Source organism: Stenella coeruleoalba (genome assembly GCF_951394435.1).
Source record: "Stenella coeruleoalba genome assembly, chromosome: 19".
Lineage (NCBI taxonomy): Eukaryota > Metazoa > Chordata > Mammalia > Artiodactyla > Delphinidae > Stenella > Stenella coeruleoalba.
The window spans coordinates 33,588,762-33,603,846 of NC_137165.1; the positions used below are offsets into that span (position 1 = coordinate 33,588,762).

The following is a 15,085-nucleotide window of genomic DNA, read 5'->3' on the forward strand; positions in this document are numbered from 1 at the left end:
ATCATATTGGGAAGCACATGATATAGGTAGGACTGATCCACATTGCTAACATTAAGACTCATTAGCCAAAACCACAGAGATGTTTGTTGCCTAGGTACATTGTTTCATTAGAAATAGCAGCACAGTGATTCTTATATTTCTACGTTTTTTAAAAACTGAGGTACAACTGACAGTGACATTAGTTTCAGGTGCATACCATAATGTATATATTATAAAATGACGAACAAAATAAGTCTAATTTCCAACATCTTTTATTCTGAAATGCTTCAATAAGGAAAAACCTTCCCTCATCAACTACTTGGTCATCTTATTAAATTGATACAAGAAAGGCAGGGTACTTTCTCTTTAATTATCAATTTTTAGAATAATGAGTTTGCAAACAAGCAACATACAGTAATGTCCAATACCTTGTTTTTAAGTATCATTATAAATCATGGGTTTACATATATTAAAGATGTTTCATTCTATTATAGAAAATTTAATGCAAAGTCATGAAAAACAACATTTTAGACTACTGGGAAAGAATGGACTAGTCAATAAATGTTGCTGGGTCAATGAGCTATCTTTCAGAATAAACTATATACAGAAGTGTACTGGTATATGCATACCCACAGGCTCTGTGAAAGAGTATTTGGGATTTAAGGCTATTAAAAAACATCTCAGTATCTACCAAGTGATACTAAGAGTATTAAATACATGTAATACACTCGGCATGGTGCTTAATTCAAATGCTCATTAAATTATATATATGGATGTGTGTGTATGCGTGTGCGTGCGCATGCACGCGCATGCATATGTGAGCAGTGATGTGCTAGTAAATGTTAAAAACTGGCTCCCTAAAGAAAAAACAGCCCTGATTTTTAGTGTTGCTGATTTCCATTGTGTAACCACTCCTAACGTGGATGATTTCAATCTACCAATATAATGTCACTACATCCAGAACTGGGGCTAGATGTGCATAACTGATCCTCACTAGCAACTGTGAGCTGGCTCCAGCATACCACTGAATATTATGCATATAAGTTATATACATTATAAGACTCGATTATTTTCTGGTATATGTGAATATGTATGTATTTACATGTATGTGTGTGTGTATGTATGCATGTATAGAATCAAAATGCCTAGGAGAAGGTCTGGAGAGATGGCTATCATATGGATGACAGCGTTTCCTCTGAGGCTAGAAATGGTATTATGGTAGGGGGAGAAGGATAAATGGAACTTCTGTCTTATCAACATTCATTGAATTGTTTACCTACTGCTTATATATTTACTGGATCAAAATAGGATAAAAACTCTTAATTATCTGACCCAGTCCAAAGAACAATATGAACTCACTAACATTAACGTTAAGCTCCTATATGATACAAATAACCAGCTGGATTAGATGTCGTATTACACAAAGAAAACATCTTGTGAAAAATATAAAACTTACTTTGGCTTCAGTTTCTCCCCTGTGAAGAGTATACAGATGATGGACAGCACTTTGTGATGAGGACCAAGGATGAGTCAAAATTTGGAAGACGTGGAAGTCATGGCCAAGGGTATCTGTCGTGACTAGAAGCATTCCTAAAGGACACACCAAAAAAGGGTAAAAATATAAACCATTATGTATGTGGATGAAATATTTTCACAAAGCATTAATCATGATTTAAAATATTACCAAAGGGAAAAAAATGACCAAATATATAAGAAACTTCCCAAAATAAACAAATTAAAATGCAGGGTCTTTTTCCTACGGGAATACAAAACCTAGCACCACATCAGTATACAAGCATAGTGACATACTACATATCCAGGTTTTGTGATGTTCTCATATAACTGGTAGAGAAAAGTTTAAATGCCTGAATTTACAGAGTTCACAAGCATTTTCAGATAGCAAATCTGATAACAAAGAATGCAAAAGACTTTCCTCCATGGAATTAAACCCACTTCCACTTTTTCCATTTCTCAAAACCTGAATTATAAGTTCCAATTTATCTACTACTACAACTAGTAATATCCTACTCAATTCACCAGTTTAAAACTTGTTTCTACTCTAGCATAATATTTACCTAAATTCCCAACAGTGTCTTTCACAAAGCAAATTTTGATGAGATGTCATAGCTAAGAATTCTGTGCCCAACACAAGGTCACAAAAATTTTGTTTTCCTGTCCAATTTCTCAGTTTTGTATTTAACCTTTAGGTCTATCATCCATTTTGCGTTAATTTTTGTATAAAGTGTGAGGTATAAGACAAATTAAATTTTTTGCAAATAATGTCCAATTGTTTCAGCAGGATTACTTGAAGAGACTATTCTTTATCCATTAAATGTTTAATCTACTCTAAATCCACTGTCAACATGCCAAAGATCAACTGGCTATATTTGTGTAGTTCTTTTTCCGGAAGTTCTACTCTGTTGCATTGATTTCTATGTTTATACTTTCATTAATACCACACTTTCTTAATTTACGGTAACTTTGAGGGAAACTTTGAAATCAAGTAAAGCAAGTCCTCGTTTTCTGACCTTTTTCCAGATTGTTTTAGCTATTCCAATTCCTTTGCCTTTCCAAACACCGATTCAGCTTTTTGATATCTACAATGGCGATAATGGACATCTTAACAATATTGATTTTTCTGATATATGAACACCTCATATTTCTCTAATTTTTAAAAAATTTATTTTATTTATTTTTGGCTGTGTTGGGTCTTTGTTGCTGTGCATGGGCTTTCTCTAGTTGTGGCAAGCAGGAGCCACTCTTCGTTGAGGTATGCAGGCTTCTCATTGCAGTGGCTTCTCTTGTTACAGAGCACGGGCTCTAGGCATGTAAGCTTCAGTAGTTGTGGCATGTGGGTTCAGTAGTTGTGGCTCGCAGGCTCTAGAACGCAGGCTCAGTAGTTGTGGTGCACGGGCTTCATTGCTCCATGGCATGTGGGATCTTCCCAGACCAGGACTCGAACCCATGTCCCCTGCATTGGCAGGCGAATTCTTAACCACTGCACCACCAGGGAAGCCCCAGCACCTCATTTTCTTGATATGTGTGTTCTCTGACTTTTTTTTTCTTGTTCAGCACATTGATTACAAATATATTTTCTTAGAGCTACTATAAATGGTACTCTATTTCAATTATCAATTTTTCCTTGTTAGTATATAGAGATATAATTGAAATTTATATATACATGTGTGCATACCTATATAGTCTGCCAATTCTAGAAGTTTTTATGTAGATTACATGGAATTTTCTTTCCAAACACATAGTATGTGAATAGACATAGTTTGATTTTTTTCCTTTCCAAACCGTACTCTTTTTCTTTTTCTTGACTTACTACATTTGCTGAGGTAAACAGGAATGGTGAGAAGCAATATTCATGCCTTGTTTCATATTTTAGGAGAAAGTATTCAATCTTTAAGTATGATGCCAGCTGTAGATTTTTTGTAAATGCCCTGTATCAAGTTAAGGACATTCCTTTCTACTTGTAATTTGTCGAGAGTTTTAAATAATGAACAGATGTCAAATTTTTCTAGTGCTTTTCTGCACCTATGAGATGATTACCTGGTTTTTCTTCTTTGGTCAATTAATATGGTAACTTTTAATAATGAAAAGTTATCAAATGTGGAACAATCTTGCATTCCTGGGATAAACTCCACTTGGTCAAAATCCTTTATTATATGCTGCTGCATTGAATTAGCTAAAATTTTGTTGAAGATTTTCGTGACTGTGTTCCTGAGGGATATTGATTTGTAGTTTTCTTTTCTAATAATGTGTTCGTCTATTTCTGGTATCAGGGTAAAGCTGGTCTTGTTGCAGAATGTTCCTTTTATTTTCTAGAAGAAATACTTAAATAAATTTCCAGTAGAATTTGCCAGTAAAACTATTTGGGCCTTTGTGTGTGTGTGTGTGAAGATTTTTAGATATTTATAATAATTTAATTTCTCTTTAATTTAAATTTTGTTAATTTAAAATGTAAAATGTAATTTTTCTTCTTGGATGAATTACTCTCTATAACTCAAGGATACCGTCTGTAGGGTCTTTAGCACACTTTTTCATTCATGATAACCGAAAATTTGTGTCCTTTCTCTTCTTTTCTTGACAGTCTAGCTAGATCTTTTCAAGGAAACCATTTTGGTGTCATTGGTTTTCTCTTTTCCATTTCACTGATTTCTCTTATCTTCCTCCTTTTGCTATAAAGACCTTCTACTACTATATCCTTCATTTTACTTGCTTTAGTTATATTTCCTCTTTCTTTTTTCAAGTTTCTTAAGGTTGAAGCTTAGATTACTGTGTCAGGAAGATATGTTTTTTAGTTTCCAAATGTTTGGGTATCTTCCAGGTATCATTCATATATTGATTTCTAGTTTAATTCCATTACGACAAGAAATTAGTTTTATGTCTCAGAATGATATATCTTGGTAACTGTTCAATGTACACTTGAACACCTGGTGTGTCTTATCAGTGTCAATTTAATTTAATTGATAGTGTTATTTGGATCTTCAACATCCTTACTTATTGATGGCCTGCTTTCGTGTTCTATTACTGCGTAGAAGTCAACATCTCCAAGCATAATCATAAATATGCTTTTTTCCCAGTTATATAAGCTCCCTAAATACCAGACCTTTTTTTTTAATATAAATTTACTTATTTATTTATTTATGGCTGTGTTGGGTCTTTGTTGCTGAGCGCAGGCTTTCTCTAGTTGCAGTGAGCGGGGACTACTCTTGGTTGTGGTGCGTGGGCTTCTCATCGTGGTGGCTTCTCTTGTTGTGGAGCACTAGGCTCTAGGCATGCAGGCTTCAGTAGTTGTGGCACATGGGCTCAGTAGTTGTGGCTCGTGGGCTCTAGAGCACAGGCTCAGTAGTTGTGGCGCACAGGCTTAGTTGCTCCGCGGCACGTGGGATCTTCCCGGACCAGGGCTCAAACCTGTGTCCCCTGCATTGGCAGGCAGATTCTTAACCACTGTGCCACCAGGGAAGCCCCAGACCTACTTTTTTTTAAGTCCATACACACTTAGGATTATTATGAGTTCTTGGTGAATTACCTCTTTTATCATAATGTCCCATTTTAACCCTAATATTTCCCTTGTTCCAAAGTAAACTTTTTCTGATATTGATATCACCACTTCTGTTTTGCTTTGATTGGTATATGCATGGTATACACTTTTTTATTATTTTGCTTTCACAATCAATATATTATAAAATGACTGTGTTTTGGACAATCATCGGGATCTAGTTCTGGGGTTTTTTATTCCAATCTCAGACTTTTAATTGCTGTTTGTACATCATTCACATTTAGTGTGACTTATGGGTAGGGTTGAATTTACATCTATCATTTTGTTATTTTTTTATTGTACCCTTTTTTCTGATTATACCCTTGGGTTTTTTTCCTTTTTTAAAAATTTTTGTTTTATATTGGAGTACTGTTGATTCACAATGTTGTGTTAGTTTCAGGTGTACAGCAAAGTCATTCAGTTATACCTATACATGTATCTATTCTTTTTCAAGTTATTTTCCCATTTAAGTTATTACTGAATATCTAGCAGAGTTCCCTGTGCAATATATAGGTCCTTGTTGGTTATATATTTTAAGTTGTACCCTTGTTTTTGATTTTTGTTTATTTATCTGCTCTTGCTTCCTTCCCATTTTTGGATAATTTCACTGTTTTTCATATCCAATTTTAATTTGTCTATTGGTTTTTACTAGTTGTTCCAGAGATTATAATACACATATTTAAATTTGTGTGTGTTTGTTAATATTTTGTCCAGAATTTTTATTTGTTTTCTGTGGGAAACAGAAGCAGAATCATATTTTTTAATTCCTAAAACTTTTCTTTGCTGAAAGAAAAGATTATGAAAGAATATTAAGCACCTGTGGAAAGATAAAATAGGCATTTATATGGGAAGATGAAGTATATTTGAGTTTGCTATTTATTGGCTAATATAAGGTATAGCTCTAGTCATTACATTAGATTAAAACATAGCAATATTAGATGACAGTGTCTTGGCTATTTCCAAGAGAATACATTTGAGATGATGAAAGTGTCATTTATTGAGATCTCCTTCAAATCTCTAACATTTTATATAACACTGCCACCCACTCTATGCCTAGCTATCATCATGAGGTCACTGACATACTTAATATTCTTTCCATATTGTTGTTGTTATTCAAACAATAAATTTCTAAGATGGGACATGTTCTTTCTTGTGGACAGTATTTGACTCCTACTTTTTGCTTAGTTATGGTAAGTTTGTATTATCACAATTCTACTTCTATGTTCCAATTCCACATTCCCACAAAATTATTTTCCGCATATGACAAACAATTCAGTGGAAACATTCTAACAGCAAATGTGATGAACTTATATTTATATATTACTCATCTACTGAACATAAACTTCACTTGGTTTCTTTTATTAGCATATCAATATTTTACTCATAATTAGCATTCAAATAGTAGTCCCTATTAAGCAAATCAAAACTATTATTGTTTTGCATATGAAAAATCATGACAGATGGAAACTTTTCAACGTACTCCTAGTTTTTCAAACTGACATCAATATCTGTTTGGTTTCTAATATGCAAAACAAACTGAAATTTTTAGAGAATTAGTCCTTTGAAAATTTATCCTTATTATTGTCTGTGTATCCTGTCTCAAAAGTTTTCTTTTTCCACTTCTCCATGCAAATGTGGCTTCTATAATCCAACAATGAGCTCACTTTTTTGACAAAACTTTAAAACAATTTTTTTTTAATTTTTAAAAAGTAGAGAGAAAAGGAAGAAATAGCTAGTATAGTACTATACCAATAACATGCTTTCTTTTAATTTATAATTTCCTCTTTTGCACATCTGCTGGGAGAAATGACAAGCTCCTTTTTTCTAGAAAACAAGTTAAAAAGCAGATATACATAAAAGGAAAGACTTGTACAGAGTAGACTGTGGCTTGAGAACTATTTATGCAGCATCAGAAGACTAAACCAGACTCTAGCCTGGCCATAAACTAAACCCACGCCCCAGATGAGGTGCCAAGCCACAAAAAGCATTTGCGTCATCTGGGAATACAAGGAAAAGAAGGACTTCTAATTATAGGGCCTGGAAGCGGAAGCCTAGAGTGATTAGCTGTTTAGGCGCTGCTGTATGTTTATCTGGAAGCTTCCTCTCCTTCACTCTCAGCCTTAAGTTTGATAGATGAGCGTTAGCATTAGAGGGTGGGGACTAAAGCTGCTGATGGTACATGGTGTTCTCCAAAATCTGAGGTAGCTGGAGACTGAACATTAAGGCTTTTGCGGCCTCATAAGAACATAAGTCTTTTCAACTGGGCGTCAGCTGGTTAACCCAAAAGGCAAAATTAAAGAGTAGCAAACCTTGACTGGGCATATGCTATAAAATCTTGGAAACATGAGTAGGGAAGCCTTTTTTGCTATATACTATTTATAACACCTACCTAATTGTACGGTTCTTTATCAAATACACACATATGAACTGGAAGACAAATTACCAGCTATTCACACTCTCTCCAAAAAGAGACATATGCTGGGTCATATAGAAATCTTTACAGGAATTCAGATTATTATCACTCATAAAATAATTGTATGTTTTAGTATTAACTCTTGTGAATTTAATACTTCCCCTTCAATATTTATACAGATGGAAACTTAAAAATTATTAAAGTTTGTAATCTTTAAATGTCCTAACATCTTCATTTAAACAATTATTTTCTTCCTTTCATTTTGCATCATGAAATTGTTAAGCTTCTAAAGACATCTTTGGCTATATCCAATAGGTAAATATTCTAGTATTCATTACTTTCAACAGTTTATTCATCCAACAGACATAGAGGAAAAGTGGTAAATGTCTATGTATATCCTTATTGTTCCAAGTGGCTGGATATATTTCTTGTCACAAGCCAGCATAATTTTTAAACTGTATTAACCTTTATTAATGTGTAATTTATATAAAACACACTCATTTAAAGTGTACAGTTTGATGACTATGACAAGTATGTATACCTCTGCAGCTACTACCATAATCAAGATAGAGAACATGTGAAAAAATTCCCTTGTGTCCACTTGCAGTCCATCCCCTCCCCATTGCCTGGCCCCAGGCTACCACTGATTGCTTTCTGTCATTATGAATTAATATTGCCTACTTGAGCATTTCATGTAATGGAATCATGTAATATTTTGCTAAACCTATTCACTACAGGTAAGAGTAGTCCGTGCACTTATTTATATTATTGAGTAGTGTTCCATTATATGGATATATGACAATTATATATCCATTAAGCAGTTGATTCTTGTTTTTGGCTGTTGTGGAGATTCAAGTACAAGTCTCTCTGTGGACATATGTTTTCATTTCTATTAGGTGAATATTTAGGAGGGGAATTGCTGGGTCATATGTACACTTAACTGTATAAGAAACTGGGAAAACGTTTTCCCAAAGTGGCTGTATCATCTTACCTTCCCGTGAACTCCATAATTTTGCAACATTTGGTATTGCCACTCTTTTTAAATTTAATCACTTCAGTGAGCACTTGGTGGTTTCTTGTGGTTTACATATGTCATGTTCCTTGGTGATCAGTGATGTTGGGGTGCTAAGTGGCTATTTACATATTTTCTTTTGTGACATGATTGTTCAAATCTTTTGCCCATTTTAAACTGTTTGGTCTTTATTTTATATACATTTAAAGTATATTTATATTACATTGTAAAATACATATAAACTTATATATGTGTATATTTATCTCAAATATTTTCTCCCAGTTTATGGCACCCCACTTCATTTGCTTAACCGTATGTATCCCAAAAGGTTTAATGAAGACCAATCTGACGGTTTGTTTTTTTGGTGTCCTATCTAAGAAACCTTCCCCTATCCCTCCTGGCACAATAATATAATCCTTCTGTTTTCTTTTTGAAGGTTTATAGTTTCAGGTTTTAAATTAAGTCTATGATTGATTTTGAGTTAAATTTTTGTGTATGGTGTTAAAGAAAAGTTTATTTTTTCCTAAATGGATATGCCAGCTGCTCTAGCACCATTTGTTGAGAAAACTATGCTATCCCTAACAAATTACGTGACACTTCGGTCTAAAATCAAGTGACCATAAGTGTTTGATCAATTCCTGGATTCTATTCCATCCATCTATGACTATATTTACCCAAAACCATCTTTTCTACATTACTGTAGCTTTATCAAGTAAGTGAGAAATTTAGGTAGTTTCAGTTTTTAAAATTTACTCATCTTTTTCAAGATTGATTTGACTATTTTAGATCCTCTGAATCTCGATATTATTTTAGAATAAGCTTCCGTTGATTATTTTTGGTTTAAACATTCGCTTTTAATAAAGCTAACTATTAGTGAACAATATTAACACAAAACACTCACAGGATATCAAAGCACAACAGTGATAAAACATTTTTATGAAAACATGGTTTTCTACCATAATTGAATTAATGAGTTTTCTCACCATATAATTAATTGTAACATCACAACATAGAAGGTCACTAGGATGGCAAAAATGTAAAATTTTTAGATAAAGCAGTTACCTTGAGAACATTCTCATGTACCAACACAATGCTACCATCCTCAAAGAAAAATTGTATACACAGATACAGATAAACACACACGCACACACACACACACAGCAATACTAAATTAATGTCACAGACAATCATTGCTACAAGTTCATAATAAAATACATTGCGAACTGAGGTTAATAGGATTTTGGTAGACAGATCAGTCTGCTTAGAAGACATATTTTATGTATTAAGCCTGTAAGATATAAATTGAAAGGTAAATTTGGAAATTTAGGAATTTCCAAAGGAATGCCATTTGATGTACTTCACAGATGTATGAAACAGAACTTTAAAATTTTCTGGTTGGAGTTTATGTGCGTCTGTGTGTGTGTGTGTGTGTGTGTGTGTGTGTGTGTGTGTGTGTTTGTGTGTGTGTGTGTATGTGTGTAGATATATATATAGTTATAAAATCACCAAGCTATACACTTAAGATTTGTACAATCTGTACCATATAACTACAGTTCAATAAAAATGAAGACGAACCAAAACAATAACAAGGGTGAGGAAACAAGATAACATTGGTGGTTTTATCTACAGTGAAAGAGAGGGAAAAGACAAAGATGCTAAAGAGAGAAGTTAGAGAGTTAAAACACTAGCCCTATGGGGGAAAAAAAAAACACCAAAAAATAAAGAAAGAACATAGCAGTCACAGAGAGATGTATAAGAAATACAGATACATAGTGAGGAGTCAAGAAAGAGGTCTACAAGTCTCAGATGTTCAGCATGGCCAAATGAGTGGTCAAAGCACCATTATTCATGAATTCCACTGTGTATATATGAAAATATAACAGATTTCATTCAGGGTTCTAACAGGGGAGATCAGAAACGATGTAACACATAATGATTAGATGGAAGATAAAATTTGGTCATCACTTAACACTTTTATTTTGGGTATATTTGCAAACGTAGCAAATATTAGAAAATAGGTCTATATCTACATAGACAAATACAATGGCTTCTTAGCCCATCAAAAAGATATGACTTAAAAAGAAAAAAAAGATATGACTTGAAAAAAAGAGAGACCAATAACAAGAACAATCAAAAACCTCCCATGAAATAATGGAGGTATGGGGTTGGGGGGAGTGAACTCAGTTCATTTTTAATTAAATAATAATTTTATTTTTTCTATGCTATTGGTAAGACTTTGTTAAGATTTATTAATTTTGAATAGACTGCTGCTTTCACGTTTTCCTTCTCTTCCTCCATTCCTGCACCCACTCCCATCCTTTCCCACAATAGGCACCCACCATACTGAATTTAATATATGTCCTTTGAAATATGCTTATCCTTGAAAAATACTTAAACCGTTTTCAGAGTACTGTTCAAAATGTTGAATAAAAAAATATTTAATATATGGCAAGAATACAGACCAATCTGAAAGAGGAAACTGAAACAAGCCTGAAGCTAGGGGAGGGCCAGAGCATTCTAGAAGAGTGGAAAGGAGAAGGGACAACAATATTCAAGTACTTTACTGTTTTAAAGTTGTCCTTTAAAAAGTTTAATTCAACCTTGGCTACTTTGCCTGTATGTACTTGGTTACAGATATCCTTCTTTACCTTCTTCAAAATTTAATACTGGGTCTATATTGTTGTTGTAGCTATAGTGTTACAGGCATATATATTTACTTCATGTTTTTACACAGTATGCCACTGTATGCATTCACATCTTTCATTAGTTCATTCAGTATTAATTGAGCATCTTTGCTGTGGCAGTGGTGGCAGTGAAGGAGCAGGGCCCCTCCTTACTAATGGACATTCAGGATTCCAAAGCTGGATTAGCACTTTCGTGGGCTCTGGACAATTTTGCCTTCGTTGACCCCCCCAACTCCTCCAGGAAAAAAATATTTTATGACTACTGTTGTTGGTTTTAAACGTGTATTAAGGCATTTTATCAACCTAAAAGTTTATATAAATATATATATATATATATATATATATATATATATACATATTTTTTCGGCATTTAAAAGGAATGAAACGTTTTGGTGGGACCCTAAAATTATTGTGGGCCCTAGGCATGGTGCCTACTGTACTTTATGGCACATCAAACCTGAAAAGTTTGACTCTCATACAAGCCTAGCACCACAATGAACAGAGCGAAGACAACAAATTCTCCAAGGAGCAATCCATTACATGAGTAAAAGACATCACTTCACAAGATGAAAAAACAGGAGAGTAACTACAGACCTCTAATGGAAACATCCCCTTGTTGGTGGGGGGGAGGGGTTGGCAATAAACTCTTCAAGCTGCTTTTGCATTGTTAATGATATAGTATGACTGACTAACAGTAATAAACCAAAGCTGTCACATGAGAGGAAAAATCTAAAGCCACATAATTCTATAAATCTACAAGGCATACTCGTTAACAAAAAATCAAGACAAGGTATTTTTCTGACAACTTGCTATGATCAATGGGGAAAACTGCGCAAAAAAGAAAAATCCAACTTTTTAAATGATTAACCCAAGACCACCATCACCTTTCGATATATAGCATTTAAGTAACCAGAAAAATTTCAAGTCTGTTAAAGATGCAGTCAAGCATCCAAAGGGGTACATGTTTAATCTACTTTACTAGAGACCCAATGTTCATTTTCCTCTTATTAATGGATGGAAAAGCAATTTCCCTGCCAAGGAAGGGTCATTATTTTAAATGTAGATGTGGGGGCTTCCCTGGTGGCGCAGTGGTTGAGAGTCCGCCTGCCGATGCAGGGGACACGGGTTTGTGCCCCAGTCTGGGAAGATCCCACATGCCGCGGAGCGGCTGGGCCCGTGAGCCATGGCCGCTGGGCCTGCGCGTCTGGAGCCTGTGCTCCGCAACGGGAGAGGCTGCAACAGTGAGAGGCCCACGTACCACAAAAACAAAATAAAATAAATAAAATAAAATAAAATAAAATAAAATGTAGATGTGTTGCCCTTCACAGCTCTAGGCTACTCAGTTGGCAGAAGTAACGCCTCTGGAAGGCAGATCAATTATTTGCCGAATTAAAGACAATAGGTCTGTTTGAGAAACGTCAGGCTGACTGCAAGGAGTTGACAATTTCTTCCTTACATCTCTAATTTCCAATTTAATTAATAAAGAAATACATATCTTCTTTGGTGTCAAATGCCATACAATTAATAATATGCCAATCTAGCGTACCAAGTCACACAAATATGATGTAGTTTCCGCAAGATATTTTAAATTTAATTTCAATATTAATTACATGTGCTATGCATCTGCATTTAATATAACTGGCATCATGGAATAATCCCACAATTGAGGGAGGGAGACAATTCTTGATCAAATCACAAATTGGAAGTAAGTTGGTTTTATTCAACAAATGACTAATTACATTAAATTAATGCCTTATCTCTGCCCTGCCAGAGTTTTCCCATAATTACTATGATAGAAAAAGACAATTAATTAATGTAATTATTCAATGTGCACTTACTCACTATCAACTATGTGAAAATTACCAGGCTAATAATACCTGGGGACGAAATAAAAGTTTACCTCTAACAGAAAACATGTTGAAAGGATACTCTTGATGGATATAAATAAAAACTAGGATGAGGGAGGTTAATAATAATGAAAACAACAACAACTGAGACTTCAATAAATGTCTCAGTATATTTTAAGTATTGTTTAAGATGCCAGTATAGCCCTCATTTTACTTATGAGGAAACAGAAGTACTGTGAGTGATCCAAGCAGATTAAGTAGCTTGCCTTATTAAGTAGCAGGATGAAGGGGAGACATGATATTTTACATAGGGTCAGGTAAGTCTTCCCAAAATGATACTTAAGATGGGATTCAACAGATAAATAAGAGCCAGGGAGAAGAAGCTTCCAGGCAGAGGTAAAATGATGTAACATGTTTAAGGAGCTGAAAAATAACTAGAATGGCCAAATATGGGAAGAAAAATGTTGATCAGGTTGAAGCAGTAAACTTGTACCAGGCTGTAATACTTTTCGACAATACACTCAATAATAAGGAAGTTGCTGAAAGACGGAAGTATCATTAACATTTAACATTTCTTACAAAATATGTGAATATCTTAAAATGGAAGTAAACATGGAGTATGATACAACAATCACAGTTGAACAGAATAACCTAGAATTGGGCTGTGATCAAACAAGACTTTCTAAAAACAAGAATAACTGAACGATTCTCATACATACTGTTATAGACTAAATGTCTGTACAGCCCCAAAATTCCTATATTGAAATGCTAAAAACCCAGTGTGGCTATATGTGGAATGGGGGGTGTGGGGGTGTGGTCTCTGTGGAAGTAACTAAGTTTAAATGAGGTCATAAGGGTGAGGCCCTGATCTGATAGTATTAGTATCCTGGTAAGAAGAGACACCACAGAGATCGCACTCTCTCTCTCTCTCTCTCTCTCTCTCTTTCTGTCTGTCTGTCTCTCTCCCTGTTCCCTTGTACCAAGGAAAGGCCATGTGATGACACATCGAGAAGGTGGCTATTTCTTAGCCAGGAAGAAACACCTCAGTAGAAACCATCGGTTGGAAACTTGATCTTGGACTTCCTGCCTCAATCACTGTGGGAAAAGAAATTTCTGTTGTTTAAGCCACCGAGCCTACGGTATTGCATTCTGGCAGCCTGAGATGACTAATACATGTACACAGGCTATTGTCTAAACCTAGTATCATAGAGAACATTTTACATGTCAAATGACCAGTGAGCAGGATTTGGGGATGGCTTTATAACACCAAAAGAGGCTATTGTTCTTGCTCTATAACAAACCGATGAAGAACATAATAAAGTTGTAAAACTATTTGAAAGTTCAATAAGTAAAACTAGCTGCTCTCACCTTGAGCAGAACAGCAGGAGGAAGAGGGGTCCAAGATAGGTGAGGATAAGGAGAACTCAGCAACCTTTTGAAAAATTTTCAAGGGCTCAATTTGAGCTGACACGACAGATTAGAATACCACCCCCACAAAAGTACAACTCTGTACCCAACTAATCAAGAGGATTAAGATTAATAATGTCAAAAGCTGTGAATAAAGAAAGAGAGCTGACAGTTGCTGAAAGAAAAAATAACCACTGAACTAAACTATCATATCTAGTTGACATATTCCTCAAAATTATGAGCAAAATACAGATACTTTCAATCAAAAAAATGCTTTAAAAAAGTAATCTTTATCAGAGAAAGCAGAAATAGCCAACAGAAGTATGTTATTGAGGAAAGTACAAAAGCAATTCAATGGGCTTCCCTGGTGGCACAGTGGTTGAGAGTCCGCCTGCCGATGTGGGGGACACGAGTTCGTGGCCCAGTCTGGGAAGATCCCACATGCCGTGGAGCGGCTGGGCCCGTGAGCCATGGCCGCTGAGCCTGTGCTCCACAACAGGAGAGGCCACAACAGTGAGAGGCCCGCGTACCGCAAAAAAAAAAAAAAAAAAAGGGAAAAAAGAAAAAAGCGATTCAATAGAGGAAGGATAGTATCTTGAAAAAATTATGAAGTAGCAAAGAATAGGGGAAAATCATGACCTAAACCTGGTCATAAACCTAAAATAACACAAAGGGGATCATAAATTTAAATATAAA

The 15,085-nt window shown here is 34.9% G+C and overlaps 1 protein-coding gene across 14 annotated transcripts in view; it reads right to left on the bottom strand.

Moving 5' to 3' along the window:
• The window catches only part of BCAS3 (BCAS3 microtubule associated cell migration factor), a 574,874-nt gene that overhangs the window by 380,037 nt on the left and 179,752 nt on the right, over positions 1-15,085 (bottom strand). For all 14 annotated transcript variants that reach the window (XM_079905183.1, XM_079905184.1, XM_079905176.1 and 11 more), the window contains one exon: positions 1,436-1,569. In XM_079905183.1, coding sequence (XP_079761309.1) covers positions 1,436-1,569 — 134 coding nt within the window. The remainder of the gene's footprint in view (positions 1-1,435; positions 1,570-15,085) is intronic.